Below are 21153 nucleotides of genomic sequence, written 5' to 3'. Positions count from 1 at the left end.
TAAAAGGCTTTCAAACTTCACTTTTTATCCCATTCATTCCTTTCAGCTTAGGGGGAAAATGGAATTCATTTTCATTCGTTTACTGTTGCCTTTCTGTTTTATCCACACATTAAAATTTAAAAACATTTGTTTTTAATTATGAGACAGAATTTAAAGACACCTCTATTTAATCTAATTTGGGCCTTTAATTTAGGTTTAATTTTAAAACAGAGTTTACAGCTAATGTGCCCAAAAATTAAACAAAGCCCAATAAAAAGGAGTTCTCATTGGCCAGCTGCTGCTGTTGGTCCCTGTCTGTGCTACCATCTTTCAGATTTTGGAAAAGAAAGGAACTTTTTGCCTCAGAACACCAAAAATAATAGCTTTTATTTGCTGTGTGCTTATGTAACACAAAAACTGTGGCATGCATGGATCATCTCTTTTATGCAGAGTCATCCTCTCAAGATCCTGTCAATGTGTCCATGTTTGTCAGGTTTTTCTTTAATTTATCACATTTTTCCCTAAATGTAAATATACATTGGCATTTTCTATACAGTATATATATAGTCTTATTTTGGCTTGTCACTTGTGTCACTGCAGTCCACTTATTTGGTAAAATGGGTAGTAAAACTGGTAAAATTTCTAAGACAAAATATTAACAAGACAAGGATTCAAGGATTGGAGCAACCTGAAAAAAACATTGTAAACTTCCTAGACAGTTTAGCAACTTGTTGCTGTTTAGAGTGTTAAGATAAAATAAGTAATTATTCAGATAAGTGAGTAAAAATTAATTTGTGTATTTACATTGAAGTCAATGCAGTTTTATTAAAAAGAAAGCACAAACGAAATTTTCTTTGGAGCCACAAACACTAATAATATTTAATTCTGAAATGACTTAAAAACACATCAATAATTGCAAATATTTTTTTTTTTTTTGAGATAGGAGGTTATAAGATGACGGCGTATCATCACAGGATATAATTCACGTTCACCGCAGCCTTCCAGGGACAGTTATTAAAAGACAATGCCACAATTGGCATTGGCAATTGGCCACTTCACAGTTATTATCCTGACAGTTATTCAGCAAATCCATCAACAACTCCATCCCCCTCTATCAACCTTACACCACTGTCAGCCACCCAAACAGAAACACAGACTGAGGTAGAGACACATAGACTGAAATGGGTATTAGCAGAGAGAGAGAGGGGTCTAAATAGGTCTATTTGCAGGCGGTCAGAGAGTGAGAAAGAATAAGAGGGAGAGAGAAGGAGAGGGGAGGTAGGGGGTTAGACACAGAAAGTGATCTAAGGTCTCTAATTGCAGGATAGAGAGGGATGGGGCTTTCAAAGACAGGGACAAGATACACTGTAAAAAAAAAAAAAAAAAAAAAAAACATGAAGGGGTGACCACGCTGCCTGAAGTATTTCTGAATAGTTTGTTTGAATGGTTGATTACTTTTTAATTCAATTTAAAACTCCCTGAGTCAAGCTATCCTAACATAAAATAAGTTAGACTTATTTTGGGTGTTGGATAAAGTGTGTTTGTGTACCGTGAAAGATAATCAAAATTTATTTGGGGGTAAAAGTAAGCACATCAGAAGTAGTGGAAATAATGCCTCATTGTGCTGGAAAAGTGTAGGCAACCTAAAGTAAATCCTATGAATGTTTCTGTTATATCTCTACACACAGATGCTTGGTTCTTTCATAAGCTCACATTGCTTCTGCTACCACTGCTATGCTGATGACCACGACTATTTTTGTCATTTCCCCATGCTTCCAACAAAGTGCTTGTCGGATCCTCTACCCTGATCCACTGTTGGAAAGGGAGAGCTGCATCTGACTACATTCTTTTAAGTTTCTGAAACAGACACACCCACTTCACACAGTGATTGACCAGGAGCGGGTTTAGCCCCGACAAAACTTAGCAAAACATTTATTTAAACGGAAACACTGATGCACTGAACACCCTGTTGTGTTACGCATGCACAGTGCCTATTATAAATGTTGGTGTATATATATTTCGCTGCTGATTGGGTAACACCTCGGACATACCCACCAAACAACTGAAAAACTGTTTCACGGTGGACTGTGTCTTTCTCAAGCTCTCCTTTTCATTCTTCACACAACTACTTTTGTCACTTTTTGCATATACTGTATACCTGTTTGCATGATTGCAAAGTTGGTGTTAATGAATTACATTTACCATCATTACTGTAACAAAGATTTTTTTTTCACTTTTTTTTTGGTTGTCTTTTGTTTTGGGTTTTTTTTTTGGTATTTGTACTTTTTTGAGTATTTTGATAAACAAATACTGCAATAAAATAAAGCAACGAAATTTAGGATGAGGTAGGTTATGGTTAGCATTACTGTACCACATCATAGGTAAACAATCACTTAATGCACCACCAATCAAACGTGATTAGTGACCAAACATGTGCACAATAATGCATTACCAACAGGTGCATGTTGTGTGAGTCTAGCTAAAATGCTCATCGTGGCTCTTCCAGCAGTGACTTCTACATCCACTTATTTTAGCTTGAATGAGATGTTTACCTTTCTGCTGTTTCTGACCAGTAATCGTTGTCACAGCTGTGACTGCCGAGCAGTCATTTAGCTCAGATCACTTTGAATTTAAGGAGTGCAGTGGGAGAAAGAGACTGAGTGTACTAGGTTATATTATGCAATGAGAAGGAACCAGCCAAGATGCTGAACCTAGAGCAGAATGAGGGGGGCTTCTGGTGCACAAGGCTTACAGAATGTCATTCAGACAGATTCCATCTATAGATAAGGAATTTATTGGTGGTTTGAACATAAGGGCTTATCACATGTTATTCTGCTTGTGTATATGGGGATATGCTCATCTTTATTGTTTAACCCCTTTTCACTTTTCACCCTGCCTTCCAAAGCAGACATTCAGAAAAGGTTGAAACAGTTTGACTTTAGACACAGTCAGATGACACTGTGCAAACCAGTTTGTTTGAAGTGTATTGAGGCTTTGATAATCAAATTGTGGAGGCACAAACCACTGCAGGCCTGTTAGACATTTCAGAGTGGATGTTGAGGCACCAGCTAAAGTTCAACCTGGATGAGGTTGAGCTTGTGTTCTTTCAGGGGGAAAGGATGCCCACGGCAAGACCTGTATGTCACCATTGAAACAGTTGGTGGTGCCAACTTAAATAGTGAGGAACTTTAATGTGACCATGGATGGTGAACTGTTCACATCTGTATGACATCAAGAGGATTCTCTCCTTCAGGTGCTCATCCAGGCACTTGTCATCTCCTGTCTGGACTACCGCAACTCTCTCCTGGCCAGAGCCCCTGCGTCTGCCACTAGACCTCTGCGTTTAGTCCAGAATGCTTCTGCTCCTCTGGTGTTCAACCTCCCAAAGTTTTTCCACAGCGCTTCTCCATTCATACCAATTTTGTGGTTGACAAAATAATCTTACCGCAAGGTCCATTAGCAGCTGTCATAGATCTTTTGGCAGTATCGCACAATCTTCCTCAGCAGATGTAATTTGGCACTTTGTCAGTGTCAAATGTCAGTGGTACAATGTCCATCTTTTCTGATCACTTTAAGGACTTCTCAACCATGCGGGTTTAAAATTTGAAGTTTATTCATGACAAAACAACCTCACTTCAAGGTCTTTTTAGTAGCTGTTCTGGAGATTTTGATCACATTTAACAACACTCTTTTTGGAAGGGGTGGACTTAAAACTTTTGAAAACTTTTTAAAACATATAGTACTTGTTCTTATGGTGGTTGCACTTATTGTAAGTTGCTTCAGTTAAAAGTATGTGTCAAAAAAGTAATAAAAATTACAGTAGGTCAAAGTTCATTGTTGACAACAGTTGAGAAACAATCACACCACAACAATCGATTTACACCGATGAGCTAAAACATTATGACCACTGATGAAGCGAATAACACTGATTATCTTGTAACAATGGTGGATTTTGAAGCCTGGAATATATTAGAGGGTGAGTGAACACTCGTTTCTTGTAGTCTATGTGTTGGATGTGGGAGAGATGGTAAGGTGACCTGAGCAACTTTGACAAGGGCCAAAGTGAGTGAGTGAGCTCCTACAGACAGCGGTCTGTGGAAGGCGACTGACCCAAGGAGGGACAAGCCACAAACCAGCATATAATCGACTCTTGAGGGCAACGAAGGCTATCCCATCTGGTCCCAACCAAGAGAAGGGCTACTGATGGTTATGGGAGAGATGTGTGCAACAAGCAACACACTCCGCTGCATATCAGAGTATCAGAATGCCCAGGCTGATCATAATGTTTTGGCTCATCAGTTGAAGTAGCTGTTCTGGATCTTTCTATCTTCATTAGCAGATTCCATTTTTCAGAATATTCCAAGGACCTGTACACATTGCCACAAAAAGTCCAGTCTGGAGTTTTAAATTTGAACAGCAGCCATTAAAACAATCACACCACGAGGCCCCACATCATGATAGCTCATTTGACGAAGATCATGTGATATGATTGAAAGCTCCCGCCACCTTTGAGGCCAAGAATGAACCCCGAAACCCAGCTTCCAAGCCAACTAAGACAAGAAGTCTCCATTGTCCCCAAAATGGAAGGTTTCGGTAATGATTTTACTATCCACCTTAGTTTTTCTTTTTTTGAAAATAAGTTTGGTTAAGCTGAAGAGTTTCCAACCTGTCTGATTTTCTAACTGCTTTTTCTTCTTGACCCGTCACACTTCTTTTGAACATGTTCCCAAATCTCAGCAATTAGCTTATATTATTGTTATTACTGACAGAAATAATGGCCAAACCTACAAAACTAACACCCAAGGTGTAATAGACTAGAATCATCCTCTAACTAATTACAATTGGTTACCGATAAAAGAGAAGTTGATTTAATTAAATAGATTAAAATATTTTACAGTGTGTGTACAGGGTAGGGGTGGAGTTCTGAGGGTTGGGGTGGGCTATTGAGGGGTGTTTGGTAGAAAGTGATCTAAAGCGCTCTAATTGTAGGTGGTGTGTTGGGGAAAGTGATTTTGTATCCCAGCACATCCCAGCATGCCTCTGTGGCTGTCACATCAATATTCTACCAACCCCTCATTTAAACATCAGCTGTCACCCCACCCCACTCCTCCACCCCCATTCTGCTCTCAGTGTGTCAGTAGAAACTCTCCTGCACTGCTGGCCACTATTGCTGATTTTGATGATGCTGCAGAGAAAATAATTAGAGGACAATTCAGACATCAACTGAACCTCCTCTCTGTGAGGAGGGCAGATATGGATGTATGGATGGATGTATGGATGGATGGAGGGATAGGGGGGGATAATAGATGAGACACGATCATCTCTCTGAGCTTCTGTCAGCTGTGACCTTTGCAGGCTGAGTGACCAGAGAGAGAGCAGAGTCATTATCAGCCTTTATCCCTTTGTGTGTCTGTCGCCCCGCTGAGAGGAGAATAGTGCTGTCATTTAGGGAACCAGTTCTAAACCTGGGGGTCAGGACCCTAGGAGGTCACAGGATAATTTTTCAGGGTCATAGGATATAGTTTTACTATACAAATGATTTGCTTTTTTCCTGTTTTTTCTTTTTTCATTTCTTGCTGGTTTCACTCCACCATCTGTGATAATTAAAGACATGGAACAGCATGAAAAAGTGAAACTCATTCTTGAGTTTAACTGTTCACCACTGTAAATATTACTTGGAATCACTGTTTTGACCATGAGGAAAATGTTCAAGATTTCATGATTATTGTTAATTCTGTTGTATTTGCACTTTGGGAGGATTCTTTAATGATCTACCTTGACACAAATTACAGTTTTGATGGGGGGGGGGGGGGACTTTTTTTGTAACTGAAAAAGGACCAATCTACTTTTAAACATCTTACATTCTGATTCCAATGTGCACATTATTTCTGATAAAAAACCCGTTTCCCAAATTGCACACAGTACAGCTGATGCTGAGATACAAGGGGATACTCTACTTGGGGTGACTGAGGGTGACCCATCAGTTCATCTACTCACAACACTGTGTATGAATCATGGGGATATGAATATACCTATATACGGTTAGTTAATTTTGCCTCTGTATACCACCACAATGGATTTGAACCAAAAATATCAAGATTTGTTTGAGGTGTAGACTTCCAGCTTTAATTCAAGGGGTTTAACAAAAATATTGCATTAACCATTTAGGAATGACAACCATTTTTATACATAGTCCTTAATTTTCAGAGGCTCAAAAGTCATTCGATAAACTAACATAACTATAAATATGAGGATTATTTTTAATACTTGGATGAAAATCCGTTGCAGTCAATGACTGCCTGAACTCTGGACATCACCAAATGCTGAGTTTCCTCTCTTGAGACGCTTTGCCAGGGCTTTACTGCCGCCACCTCTAGTTGCTACTTGCCTGTGGGTCTTCCTGCCCTCAGTTTTGTCTTCAGTGAGTGAAAAGCATGCTCACTTGGGTTGAGGTCAGATGACTGACTTGGCCATTGAATATTCCATTTCTTTGCCTTGAGAAGCTCTTGGGTTGCTTTTCTCAGTATGATTTGGGTCATTATCCATCTGTACTGTGAAGGACCGTCCTATCAACGTTGCAGCATTTGGCTGAATCTGAGCAGATAGTATAGAACCATAAAGTTCAGAATGAATCCTGCTACTTCTAACAGCAGTCATACCATCAATAAATACAACTGGCCCAGTTCCATTGGCAACCATACATGCCCACGCCATAACACTCCCCCGACCAGATTTGACAGATGATTTGGTGGCTTTGGATCATGAGCCGTTCCTTTCCTTCTCCATACTCTTCTCTTCCCACCATTATGGGACAAGTAAATCTTGGTTTCAACTGTCAAAAGAATTTTGTTCCTGAACTGAGGAGACTTTTTTAGATGTCTTCTGGCAAAGTCTAATCTGGCCTTTCTGTTCTTGAGTCTTACCAGTGGTTTGCAGCATGTGGCAAACCCCCTGTATTTACATTCAGGTGCCTCTTGACTTTGACAATGATACACCTACCTCCTCCAGACTGTTCTTTACCCGACTAGATGTTGTGAAGGGTTTTTCTTCACCAAGGAAAGAATTCTGCGATCATCCACTTTAGTCCGTTAGGTTTGTTTTGTTTTTTAAACCTAATGATGGCTTCCTTCATTTGTATCAACACTTCTTTGGGTCTGTATTGAGAGTTCCCATGAACAGCTACTAAATGAAAATTCAACACTTCGAATCAACTCCAGACCTTTTATCTGCTTAAGGAGTCATGAAATAACAAGGGAACAGGCCACACCTGGCCATGAAACTCAATCAACTGTCCAGTGACTTTTGAGCCTCTGAAAATGAGGTACTATGTATAAAAATGGCAGTAACTCCTAAACAGTTAATGATATTTTTGTTAAACCCCTTGAATTAAAATTAAAAGTCTACACTTCAATCATATGTTGATAGCTCCGTTTTAAATCCAGCATGGTGGTGTACAGAGACAAAATTATGAAAACTGTGTCAAAATACTTATGGACCTAATATGTATTGCTTTTAATCAAGAAATGTGGGAATACATGAGCACAGTATGAACACATATTATCCATGTACCCACATCTGCTTTAACTGTTAACATTATTCCAGGTTTTCAACAGGCAGCTAGCTGCTGGTTATCTGTGTGTGCCTGTGTGTGATGTGGCTGATGGGCATCAAGTATGCTAAGCAGCATCATACCAGCTAGTAGGCAGGTTTATACATGTAGTGAGGACCCCAGGGTCTACAGACGCCCCTCACTCTGCCTGAGTAAAACCTCATGGGACATGACAGACCATCACCCTCTACTGCTTTAGTATCACATTACCTTAGAACAATCCCCATTATGGTAACTCTCTTCAACATCCATCCACAATTTAATAAAATAATATAAATACACTTCAAAGAAAGACCTGTTCAAATTCACAATGGTATACTATGAGCAAAATATATAAATCAAAGTGTCTGACCAGTGAAAAGACTGTTCATTTAATCATGACATTTTGATGAGATTTTGTCATTTAAAAACTAAACAGAATGAACTGCCCTTGTATCATAGGTATGCGCAGTATGCACTTGGATTGAAAAAAACGTTTCATAAATTATTTGTAATTTAACAAGTAAAAAAAAATATCGTACAATTTCAACTCTGGTTTTGTAATGCCTCTGATTTTATTTTAATTTTAGCATACATAGAATGTGTATAAAAATCATAAGGTTTAAATTGACTGGACAGCTGCAGTAAAACCATGCTGTCTGTTGCCATAGTGCCAATCTTATGACCAGTTTTCAGCCACCACTAATGATAACCTATTGTTTACAAAGGGAAAGAGGGCCAACCAACGCTCATCCTCACACACTTCTATTCAGCATAAGAACTACCCCATACATGTTCTCAGTGAGTGAGTGAGTCAGCCAGTGGGCCGGTGCTTTGGTGTCTTGTTTTGTGGGCTCTTAAACAAAAGTGATGGACATGTTGAACATAAAATCTGAGATGTTAAAAGCTATCTAAGCGATAGAGCAAAACTCTTTCCACTTCCACCAACCCAAAATACACTTGTCATTTGTCACTTGTCACTTGGTGCCCTCATCCAAGAAGGGAAATGTTGAACAAACATTTGCTCAACAGTATCAAAGGTAAAAGGTTTCCAAGCAAGTATTATTATTGGCATTTTAATGTTGGAGTCTTTCCATGTAATGGCCATGTGACATACACACTGAGGGAACATGTATCACAGCAGACAACCACTCCTCTGTGCTGTCCCTCCACTGCTTCCTCCTCTTCATCATCCTCCTGCCTCCTCTGTGTCTCCACCTCCACCTCCTCCTCTGAGACACTGAATCCTCCTCCACAGCGACAACAGTATGTGTACACACACTCATCTGAAAAACACAATCCCATTTTAGATGGAAAACTATAGATTTACCTGCTTTAATCAGACATTGAGCATGAAACATACAGGTATTATGATCATGACACTCAAGGCTAATTGAAAACTGAAATACAGTAACTGTGACTACATTAATTTGCTATTTAAAACTAATAGATGAAAACATTTGTAGATAGATATGTAGACAAACACACACACACACACACACACACGACAACAATATAAAAACATAAATAAAACTTTTTGATGTGATTGTGGTGCTAGAGGAAAGGATTTATCCTCTGAGATCAATAAATATCCATAAAACAAACAGTAGTTAACCCTAGGTATACTAACAGCCTGTTGCACCAGCCTCATGTAAGTTCAAACATATTTTAGTTTAAATGTAGTAGCAGAGTTACACTCTCACTTAGCAAATGCAGATTGCACCACACAAGGTAGTGGCAATGTAGAGTAAAGCTACAACTTTAAATTGATACATGAATAGACTGTTGTCATGGAAACGGTTAGAAAGACGGGAGATAACTTTTTTACTACTTACACCAGAAGCAAATTTCCTGTGGAAGACTACATCACATTACATTGACAGAGTCATGCTTAGTGTTGTAATGTACAGTTAACTTTACTTGTAATACACAAGGGCAGAGGTGGGATTTTATGCAGGGGGTAAACAATATGACAGTATGTACTCTGAAATTATATAGATTTTTCTACCATCTCAGGTTTTTCGTTAGAGTTTACACATGTATTCCTTTAATATTTCTTATGGCAGTTTTAGACCATTGTCTGCCATGTCTGTGAAGATTCTCAGTCATCTAAGTCATTGTATTCTTTAAGTGCTATGCAAAGGCAACTGGACTTGCTTGAAGTTCTTGAAGACGTTTCACGTCTCATCCAGAAGACTTCTTCAGTTCTAACTGATGAGTGGGGAGTTCCAGGTATTTACCCTCTGGTGAGATCAGCAACACTTGTGAGTGGTTGAGGTCACGAGTCATTTACCCTCCTGGTCAACATGTGAGTCGTTAGGATCACATCTGTCAAGGTGTGGATGGGTGCTAACACCTTGAGGGTCGTTAGGATGACAAGTGCGTCGTTGACTCACCCTGCCATCATTTGTATCGTTGAGGTCACATGAGTCCCGGTGTGGATAGGTGTTCAGCTGTCTGGGGAGTGAATTTAGAACTTCATTGTAGGTGGCTGACAGGTGGTGTCTCAGACCACCTCCTCTGTTTAGTGACGGTTGCTCCAGATTGACAAAGATGGCTTCTTTCACTCCTCTTTCAAACCATCAGTCTTTTCTTGCCAAAATGCGTACATCACTGTCCTGAAAAGAGTGTCCTTTGTCCTTAAGATGCAGGTGGACTGCTAAGTCCTGACCTAAGGAACTGGCTCTCCTGTGTTGTGCCATGCGCTTATGTAACAGTTGCTTAGTTTCCCCAATGTACAGGTCTGTGTAAACTACATTGTTCTGCTTGCGCCTGGGTATTTTTGCCTCAGAGTGTTACTGGACTTTAAATGCACAGGGATGTTATGTTCGTAGAAAATCCTTCAGAGTTTTTCAGATAATCCAGCAACATAAGGAATGAAAATTTTGTTTTGTTAATTGCAGTTTTCCTCTCTGTCTGTTCTGCCACTTTTTGTGGTTTTGACAAAGACCCAGCTGGCATAACCACAAGTTCCAAGTGCTTCCTTCATGTGTTTATGTTCCTTCTTTTTCCCCTCTGACCCTGTTGGAACATTCTGAGCCCGATAGTGTAGGGTTCTGATGAACCCCAATTTGTGCTCCAGTGGGTGGTGAGAGTCAAATAGTAGGCATGATCTGTGTGTGTGGGTTTCCGGTATACTTCAATATCGAGGCTTCTCTTGTTCTTGATGTGCACCACACAATCCAAGAACGCTAGGCTATTTCCACTGACATCCTTGGGAGTGAACTTGATGTTGCTGTCCACTGCATTGATGTGTACAGTGAAGGATTCAACTTCATAGGTTTTGATTTTGATCCAGGTGTCATCCACATACCTAAATCTGTTGCTGGGGCAGCTCCTGGAAAAGAGGTCAGGGCTCTGACTTCTACCTTTTGAATGTAGAGATTAGCCACTACTGGTGACACCGGTGAGCCCATGGCATGGCCGTGTCCGCAGAAACCTTAATTGAATTGGAAATAGGTGGTAGTGAGGCAGAGGTCAAGCAAGGCGCATGTGTGTTCAGGGGTGAGGTTGGTTCTGTTGGGTAAAGTGATGTCCTGTAGCACTGTCTGCAATGTTGCAAATCACTGTGCAGGGCTACCCAGCATGGCATTATTGGATTTTCATGTGATTTAATTTGCATCAATATCATGAAGTACCTTTACTCGTCAGGTATTTATGTAATTGGCATACCTGAAAACAGACGTTCATGTCTAGTTATATACACTATCGACAGTTTCTCAATTGATTTTCCAGAAAATTTACTGTATCATGACTACTGATACTGCAATATAAAATTACATACAATGTGATAATGTGACTGATTTTATTTTTATCACCCAATCCTTATTTCATTGGATATCGGAATTGCCACTGGTGCCAAGTTGTAACTTACAACACAATTTGGAACTGTTGAGATGTTGACCTCACCAGAAACTTTAACACCAAGATGCAAGAAAACAGTTTATTGTAGGTCTCTTACTTTGCACAGTTAGCTGTGTCTTTCTCTCCAATTACCTGAATAATGCACTAGGTCAAATGTCACTAATTGAAACAACTCTTCGTTAATAGACATGGACATTTTGCATGTCTATAAGCAACTGGACATTGTTGGGCTGTCTTGGCTGAAACACCTCTTCATTGTCACATGGAGGTCAGGGCCGGTACCTATGGAGTGGCAGACCTGGGTGGGTGATCCCATTTTTAAAAAGGGGACCGGAGGGTGTTGCTCCAATTACAGGGGATATGACATTGTTTAGCTCCCTCTAAAGTATATTCTAGGGTGCTGGAAAGGAGGCTACGGCTGACTGTTGAAACTCAGATTCAGGAGGAGCAATGCAGATTCCATGTCCCCATGGTAGTATGCCTTATACTGCGGGTGTATATACTGTGGGTGAATAGGGTACCAGGCCCGTTGCTACGTTGTAGGACTCCGCCATGGTTGCCCCTTGTCTCCGATCCTGTTTGTGATATTCAGGGACGGGATCTTGAGGTGTAGCCTGGGTGAGGAGAGTGTTTGGTTTAAGAACATCAGAATTGTGTCTCTGCTTTTTGTAAATGATGTAGTTCTGTTGGCTTCATCAGACCGTGACCTCCAGTGCGCACTGGGGTGGTTTGCAGCCAAGTGTGAAGCAGTCGGGATGAGCTTATCACCTCCAAGTCTGAGGCCATAGTTTCTGGAAAATGGTGGAGCTCCTTCTGGATGGTGGAAATCCAGAAGGAGCTTGGAGTAGAGTTGCTGCTCCTTTATGCCGTAAGGGGCCGGTTGAGGCAGTTCGGACATCTGATTAGGGTGCCTCCTGGGCACCTTCCTTTGGAGGTTTTCCAGGCTCGTATAACTGGGAGGAGACCCCGGAGTAGACCCAGAACTTGCTCGAGGGATTACATATCTCATCTGGCCTGGGAACGCCTCTGGATCCCACGGCAGGTGCTGGAAAATGTTGCTTGGGAGAGGGACGTCTGGAATACCCTGCTTACCATGCAACAGTGACCCGACCCAGGATAAGCAGAAGAAAATGAATGAATGAATGAATAAGTGACTATGAGATGAGAAATATCTCAGCATCCCTACTACTGTTATGAATGCGTGTGTGTTTGTGTCTGTGTGTTTTAGTCTACATGGTGTGTAGTTACCCTGGTCCAAGGTCATGTCCTCCAGATAGACTGTAGAATCTACTGGCCAATCCTGTTTCAGTTCCTGTGCTGGAGATCCATTAATGGATCATTATATAGTAGGAGTAGAGGGAAGACAAGCACAATTATGTAACATTTGCTGTGAACACTATAACGTCTTCACATTTTTATGTCTGTATTCAGAGTCTGGATGAGGTTGGACCAGAACAGACTGTTACAGTTAGAAAAAAAAACTATAAGTGTGTCAGCCCTTTCCCCTTTCACAAACTTCCAATGATTTTTCCCCAAAAATTATTTTCTGATCCATGCAGATAATAAAATCTGCTGTTATATATAAGCCAGTTTCAAATTTGGCTCTATGATCTTAAAAGTAGCCTGTTTGAGACAGGGCTGCATGCGTGGGGGTTGACAGACGTTGAGGAAAATCCGAGTCCTATAACCTCAACAACCATATAGGTTGTTTGCTCCTACTCTCCGTGACGGCCCATAGGAGCGTCTCCTGAAATAGCGCCCCTATGGCGACAGGCGTGCCAGACCTTTGTCATCATGGTTATAATAATGAACACGTGGAATGTACTGGCGGCAGGCATACTGGACCTTCATTGTCATGGTTACAACAATAAACATGCGATTAAACTTATAGAACGGTCAAGGTTTGGTTAGGTTTAGGCACAAAAATTACTTGGTTAGGTTAAGGGGAAAAGTCATGGTTTGAGTCAAATTAAGTACCTCCTTATAGTTAAAGGACCTTCGTCATCATGGTTACAATAGTAAACATTCAATTAAGGTTGTGAAACAGTCATGGTAAAAAAAAAAAAAAAAAAAAAAAACAATGACTATTGTTTCAAAGGGGAAATGAACGTCAGTCTCCTGTGTCAAAATTCCTGTGTTTTGTCGACTCATCCATCCAGCCCAATGTCTTATTTACTATGTCACCTTACTTCCTCCTTTGCAGTCGCCCAACAATCAAACATAACTGTAGGTTGTAATAAGGTCGTTATACCGACGACCTATGAGCCCATTTTTTACCGGAGGAGAGTCTCAGAAAACCAGTGCATTTACATTCACACAAATAACCAGGTTACTCAGAAAAACCAAGTTACGTGGGTAATAAGGGAATGCGTTTACATGCACTGTAGTAAACCAGTTACGGTCAATCCGCATATACATGCAGCGGGCCATTTTTGAGACTCAGACATTATTTCAATTCCAGCTTCTATTGTATTTGATACTTTATGGTATGCATTGAGTTTCACCAATTTAAACAATTAAGAAAGTTATCTAAGTCATGTTTGGCACATGCACTGATCTTGAATTTTATGCAAATTTATTTAAAAAATAAAATAAAATAAAAATAAAAAAATAAAAAAATGAAATCTGTCATTTACCAAAGTATTGAGACTGTGCCCAAACTGTGGTCAAGTGTATCCTGTTTGCTTTAATTATCCTTGACCTGTGACTAGACCTTGATTGGAGTCTGCCTATGGTAAACTGAAATAACTGGATATAGTTTAGAAAGAAACACACCCATGAATATAAGGTTATTTCCAATCTCCTGACCATTTGAGATTTTGAAGACACATAATAGCCATAAGTAGTTTGTTTGTAAAATCTAAACTACAACTGATCAACTGACCTGGGCCCTGTTTCCAAATGTAGACCAATCATAGAAGTGCATAAGCATGCTATTAAGAGCTTCTTAACATTGGCTATCTTTGGTGCTAAAGATGATGCTGATTGCGCTTTTGAGTACCTTCGCAGATTTAACAGTCTATAAGCCGAGATTTACATTGAAAATACATACACCAGAAAGTATAAGTACTGTAAATGACACAGAGTTTTATATAATTGTTCAGTATGAAAATCAAACTTAATGTGATTCAATCAGTGAACTGGTTTCAATTTGATGCCCCTTATACGTAATTTTCCTAGATGGAAGTCAGTTTAAGAAAGTAAACTGTGATTGATTTAGCTGCTGCTCAAGACAGACGTTATTCTTAATCTAATATTAAATGTAAAATGAAGCAGTGGCAGTTAAGTTTCATGACTATGCACCTCACCTATCGGGACTATCATTCTGTCATCGTTTCTGTATTAGACCTTCTGTATATGTGTGTGTGGCAAACAATAAACGGAAATATATGGAATTGGAATATATACTATCAGTAAAGTGGCTATTCAGCCAGAAGACATTAATATATGAGGCAAGAAGTGAACGAGTAGTACAATGGCAACAGAAATTGTTCAAACCATTTGTTTTTAATTAATTAAGTAATTAACTAAATTAATGTAATTTTCATTCTAATTTTATTTTGTAATTTTACATTATCACTCATTTTACATTAAATATCACATAGCAAAGATCATCAGTGTTCATGATAAAAGTATAGAATTAAAAAACCTAAATAAACCCTGTAGTTTTTGGTTCTTCCTTTGGTTCTTCCTCCTCCTACGAGTGGTTATCAGACACTCGTTAATCTACGATCATTTCTAAAATCGTCTTCAGTACAATGCTTTCGGGAAACACCTCTTAAACTTCAGAAGAGTCATAAAACAGATTTTATGATTATCCTCACCTTCAGATACTTTTAGGAAACAAAGCCATGGTCGCTACAATGCCCACATTCTCAAAAAGAATAAAATGGACAGAACCTCAGTCATCAATGGATGGATGGATGAAAAAAGTGATAAATGGATGGACTGATGGATGGAGTGATGATGAAAGGATGGATAGACAGGTGAACATATGGATATTCACACACTCTTATTTTTTACAGTTCACTCTTGAGGAAACAGTCATTATCAAGTTATACGGTTTGACAGTGATAATGACTTTGAACCATGAATAATTAGTGCTCAACTTTGCTTGGGTTTTAATTAGTGTGAGGAATAATTGCTGTAAACTAGTGATAATTTAGAATAGGATAAATGATGAGGGAGCGGCTGGAGCTTTCCTGAAGCATTTACTCACATATACCACCAGAAAACAAACATCTCTTATTTCCTACAGTTTTATATCTGACAGTACGATTGTTTGAGAAGTTTCTATGAATTTTTTTACCACTGTGACTCTGGGTTTACATTTGGAACCATTGTAAAGGTTGTGAATCCAAGCTGCCACAATTTTATGTAATTCTGCCTCTGTACACCACCACAGTGGATTTGAAGCAGTCATCAGATGTGATTGAACTGTAGACTTTCAGCTTTAATTCGAGGAGGTTTACCAAAAATATCACATTAACGTTTAGGAATTAGAGCTATTTTTCAAATCTACTTTGGTGGTGCACAAAGGCAAATTGATGAAAATCTTGTCACTGTCCAAATACTTATGTATCTAACTGTATGAAACACTGTGAAAAAGACAATTTGAAGTTGCTGAGGAGATGCTTCTCAGATCACATCATCTATAAACACAATTTTCCCCTCTCACTACCACTGGGCCATAGAGGTTAAAAACAGTAGTACAACCACAGTAATAATCTCTTTCTGTGTATTTTTAATTTTCATTTATGCCAATTAAGCAGTCTAACTTCAGGTCCTGTCATTCAGTGCTTGTGCACTGCAGGATATTATAAAACAGGCAGCACAGTTAACTCTCTAATAACAATAAATGCTGAAACTGATGTGAAAATGTGTGGTATTAAACACATTCTAAGACAGATGTTAAGATCAACACGTAAAATGAGTGATCAGAAAGAAAGCTACAGACAATAGGAAGTTGTTTTCTTTAACTTAGCTGCCACACAGCTCTCCCATGTCACTGGACAGCTACAGAAACAGTTAGTTACCTTGCCAAGTGACAACATGTTACACCGCCATTCAGTCTCTTCCTGCTCTCTGTGATCGCTGTGTTTTAATACAACCCATACAACCAGCAGTAATTCCCAAGGTGCTGTGCTGGGTGGCTAAAATCCTTATTATATAATCTTAACGTCGTCTGACAAAATCAACCTAAATCCAGGTTAATGAAAACAGTTGCATTGTGTGTTCAGCTATATTGACATTTAAAAGTTTAAGGCAAGAGAAAGTCCTTCTTATCTTTAGTACCACACAGCCCTGTTCTCTCAATGGGCAGCTTTAAATTGTTATTTCACAAAAGTTCTGTTTTCACCCTACACCCTGAATCACCAAGCCGGTGTTTAAAGATTTCTACATTCTGGAAGCAGTTTTGGAAAACTTCTATTTTTGGGTGGTAAAAACTTAAACGGAAAGAACAAGATGCATTCAAAAATTTACAAAGCTTAATGTGGATGTACTCCAAGTCTAACGGCAAGTGTAACGGCAAGTAACGGCAAGTGTCGGTGGTACTTCACCTGAAGAGTGGGTGTGTTATACTAGTGGCAGCTAATGTATCCTGGAGCCTGTAGCCTGTAGCCTGTAGCCTGCAGCAGAGATGAGGAACAGGCTGAACAGGTCTGATAAGCTCACTTCTCTCTAACTCCACACCTCAAACTTGTAGTCTTCAGACCCAAGCGATGCTGACTTAAGTTACAATGCTTGAGGTAATTTGTCAGATTTTGTGGCTCCCTCTGGAACCACAAAAGGTTCTATACAACTTTTTTCACACATGCAGTAGTACTTCCCAACACCTGTAAACAAGCTGTGATGGGTAAAATCAGTCAGCTTCCCTCTGCATTAGCTCCAAAGGTTGTGTGATATGCCATAAAATCAATATCACGATTGTGATATTTACCTCTGTAACAATTAATAAAACAATATCTTACTACATAAACTGACATGTCCTACCTCTCCTCTGCAGGTCATACTGTCTCCTGGTGCTCTGGTCACTAAGGGTCCTCCAGGCTGCATCAACTTCTAGAAACTTCTTCACCCCAGACTCTGCTTCTGAAGAACACTCACCTCTAAGACGGTCTGGGTGGTACTGTGCATGTGCATGCACACGTCCACACGTCCACACAGACACACGCACGCACGCACGCACGCACACACAGGGAAATTCATACTAAAAAGCCTGGAAGATGCCAATTTGAATTGCCAAACTCAGAGTACTGAAGACGCATACTATCTTCAGCTGAACTTCACAATGTGTTTTGACTCAGAACAAGGACAGTGGATTTTTTTCCCTAATCTTCTACCATGTAGTTCTGCCAAGAAATTATGACTTTACAGCCAGTGCGAATAGGAGGAATGATTGCAGTGAGCCATAACCTCCTTCACATACATGTGGACACGTGTGTGTGCTGTATGAAGATAGCCTTGAAAAACATATTAGTATTGAGCTAAAGGTTTAGTATTAATAATTCAAGTTTTAACAAGAGCTATTGCTCCTTGAATTAACCAAGACACTGAAAAAATGTTTTCATCAGTCAGATGTACCCTGTGTTTAGTCTTAGTTTGGACTCTCCGTTTTGTCTAATGAAGCCAAGCACTGTGGAGGCAGATAGACAGAGGGGCATCCTCATGCACTATGTATTAGCAATAGTTGTTTGTTACCTCAGGCTGTCACAGACAGCTGTGTGTTTACCTGTAAGGCCAGCTGCTGGTATCTGTGTCTGAGCTGCTGGACTGAGTCTGAGGGGCTGGCTCCCAGGACAGCATAGAGGTCCTTCCTTTCTGCTTCACACATCCCTGCTCCAACAAAACACTGACGTCAGACTGACGCATCAGTAACACAAACCTATACTGGTAGAGCTAGTGCTCTCCCCACTGACCTTTCCGCAGAATCACCACTGAGTTCATGACTGTGTGCAATGCATATATAAAACTATAAAAATGTATTTGAAACCTGCCAGATCAGTTGCTGTTTTGCATGACCAGTATCAGGTACAAAGCTGAAAGGCCACTAAAAAAGCACTCCATTTAAAACACTGAAGTGTACAGTATTTGTAATGGTCAGAACTGCAAATGAATGAACAATGGAGAGGAAGAAGCAGTTTTGGTTGGGGAAAAAAAAAAACTGAGTGGGACATATCTTGAAGACGCTCACTAACACAGTATTCACATAATCATTCTGAATGCTCATCACTGTTATATAGCATAACCACAAAATATCCTCTGGTTCCAGCTTTTATTTCGGGAATATTTTATTTTACCTGGAGAAATGCCCTTCTGCTTTAGCATATTGTGCTTGGTATTTCATTTTATAGACAGAACAATTAATTGATTATCAAGAAAATATTCAACAGATTAATCAATTATTAAAATAATTGTTAGTTTCAGCCCTTAATTTCAGTAGTATATCTATTTAAAAAATTAAAAAGTTTAAAATGTTGTTATCCAAAATTCTTTTCAAGTGTAGGCCAATGAACTCATGCCTTTAATACAAAGTGACTAATTTCTAAAAAAAAATATATATAAAGATAGTTATCCTGACCTGGAAGTTTTCTGCAAAGTTAGGCTGGTTTCTGAGCCTTACTTATGTTAGTGATTCTTTTCCATCAGAAATGGATGATCCTGGAGTTTTCAGGTGTTTAGGGAAGCAGCAGCTCTGAAACAGACGCTAATTTAATGAGCGCCGCTGACAGCGACGCTGGAGACAACCTAGTGTTTCATTACACACGTTACAGACTGAACTGACGCCGGGGCAGCGAGCAGCTTACCGGGGTACCGAGCCACGACTCGGTCTGTGTCTCAGACAGAAATTACCCAACATTACCTACACTTGGATGTGAAGCACAAATACTACTACTTGCTATTTCCGCCTGGCTTTAACTCACACCCAAGAGATGAACAATGTGGAAGTATGAACCAACGTTTATCGTTAACGGACCCGGAAATGTGGTCCTTTGACGTTAGCTAGCAACGTAGCTTTTTTTTGTCTTTGCTTGTACTCTGCGTGTAATTCACCGAACATACCTCAAAAATAAAGCTGCCCCCTGAGAGACGACATAGTGTACAGCGATGTCACGAGTCCCCCTGAAAACAAGCTGTGTTTCTGTCCGCCTGAGTTCCGCTGACGACAACGAAGACTTCCTGTCGGTTTTATGGAGTAAAAAGCGTCATCGCTACAACTCGGGGAGAGACGGGGGAAAAAAGCAACAAAACGCAAATATACATTCTTTACAATGTATATTCTCAACAGCTGAATATTTGGGACATACTGTAAAACCAAAGTCATGTCAGTGATAGGTTACTGTACAACTGCCAATTTGAGAATTAAGCCCTTTTAGTATTACGTTTCGCTTTTAGTAATACACGCAGCCTCTATGTAAGTGCTATGTGAGGGCAACTGGACTCGCCTGAGGTTCTTGAAGACGTTTCACCTCTCATCAAGGTCAAGAATCTCAAGCAAGTCCAGCTGCCTTCGCGTAGCACTTAGAAATATTATTTCCTGGATGACTGAGAATCTTCACACAACCTATTTGTAATAGTGAAAATATTTTTCGGCATAGGCTGAATGCCACTCACCCTGAAATCTTGAATGTTGTCAAAACCATTACCTGTATGTTACACTCCCCCTATAACATGCATCAACAGTAAACCATCATTGCTTAAAGACAGGAAATAAATGTTAAGATGATCCTTTTCTACCACATAAAAAATCTTGAAACATGTTATTCATGCTATTTTATGCCATGTCTGTATTTCAGCTGTTACTGTTTCATTTAATCGCCCTACAGTTTCAATGCACTAAGGGGTATCGTATGTAGACCGGTGGCAGAAATATCATCAATGATGAAAATCAATTAAACTGACATAAGGATATTTTGACATATGGATGTTGGGGGCCTTTCTTTGCAATAGATGGGCTCTCTGTAGACTATCAATTGCTGTTATTACTACTACTATCTCTATGTTCATGTTCATTTCCCTATCAGCACTTTGTTTTTTAGGCTACATCACCGATCATAGGATTGTAGTAAGAAAAAAATCATAATCTATTCTCCTCTGTGTCAGTTAACTGGTTCACCAAACATTATCAAGTTTATGCATCTCCGGAAGTAAATTAACATCAGGACCATGTGACACTTGTCATGCATTCCTAATGATGCATATCCTTTAGTTTTTCGTGTCAAAATGGTCCAAAACCGAACGGGGATGTAGTAACCTGACTTGGTAGGTGCACGGCAGTTAGACCAATGATCCATTCATGACACAGTGGTTAGGCAGTGACTACCATTGTTGTTTGGGAAATATAGTCCAGAATGTATAACAATAGATGGATAATGTGCAATCTGAAAATATTCTAACTATCATCTTGGCTTTAATACTGACTCTTATCAGTATAAAAGCCATGATTATAGTGTTGAATTCCACCACCAAACCTCAGAAATAGCTGCCAGGAAAGAGCAGCACAGGACCACATGCTGGGAAATCTGTCCTGACAGTACAGATCAGGAGCGATCTGTTAATTGAGATGGGAACAGAAGAGATGAGGTGATACAATGACACCTTTATGATCTGACTTCCTGTCTGTCACTCACTTATGGCTCTTTAACAAGACCACAGAGGGAGGGTGGCGGGGAATGGAGACGGGGTTGACTGACATTGTTGTGCAGTTAATTATTTCTTCA

The 21153-nt window shown here is 39.7% G+C and overlaps 1 protein-coding gene across 3 annotated transcripts; it reads right to left on the bottom strand.

Annotated features, from left to right (window-relative positions):
• Positions 1-8118: 8118 nt before the first annotated feature.
• On the bottom strand, positions 8119-19598 carry dnajc24 (DnaJ (Hsp40) homolog, subfamily C, member 24). 3 transcript variants are annotated; one of them, XM_040133339.1, is made up of 6 exons: positions 19496-19591; positions 19014-19127; positions 18165-18268; positions 17426-17561; positions 12680-12748; positions 8119-8853 (listed from the first exon to the last, which is right to left on the bottom strand). In XM_040133339.1, the coding sequence occupies exons 3-6, from the start codon at positions 18264-18266 to the stop codon at positions 8633-8635; spliced, it is 528 nt and encodes a 175-aa protein (XP_039989273.1). In that variant the 5' UTR covers positions 18267-18268; positions 19014-19127; positions 19496-19591; the 3' UTR covers positions 8119-8632. The 3 variants fall into 3 exon arrangements, 2 of the variants coding, with proteins under 2 accessions (XP_039989273.1, XP_039989272.1); XR_005707970.1 differs by lacking the exon at positions 19014-19127 and adding an exon at positions 12200-12515 and having other exon boundaries at positions 8811-8853; positions 19496-19598; XM_040133338.1 differs by lacking the exon at positions 19014-19127 and having other exon boundaries at positions 19496-19598.
• Positions 19599-21153: the final 1555 nt, after the last annotated feature.

This window comes from Xiphias gladius, chromosome 8 (genome assembly GCF_016859285.1).
Source record: "Xiphias gladius isolate SHS-SW01 ecotype Sanya breed wild chromosome 8, ASM1685928v1, whole genome shotgun sequence".
Classification (NCBI taxonomy): domain Eukaryota; kingdom Metazoa; phylum Chordata; class Actinopteri; order Istiophoriformes; family Xiphiidae; genus Xiphias; species Xiphias gladius.
The sequence above is the reverse complement of the archived record's forward strand: the minus strand, read 5'-3'. Positions and strand labels throughout refer to the sequence as shown.

Bases quoted from the DNA above. Each gene is read 5' to 3' on its own strand.
- dnajc24 (XM_040133338.1), bottom strand. From the start codon at position 18,266: ATGTGTGAAGCAGAAAGGAAGGACCTCTATGCTGTCCTGGGAGCCAGC. The intron at 12,749-17,425 runs GTAGGACATGTC...ATGGATCTCCAG, and splicing joins GTATGACCTGCAGAGGAGAG to CACAGGAACTGAAACAGGAT. The intron at 8,854-12,679 runs GTAACTACACAC...TGTGTTTTTCAG, and splicing joins GGACATGACCTTGGACCAGG to ATGAGTGTGTGTACACATAC.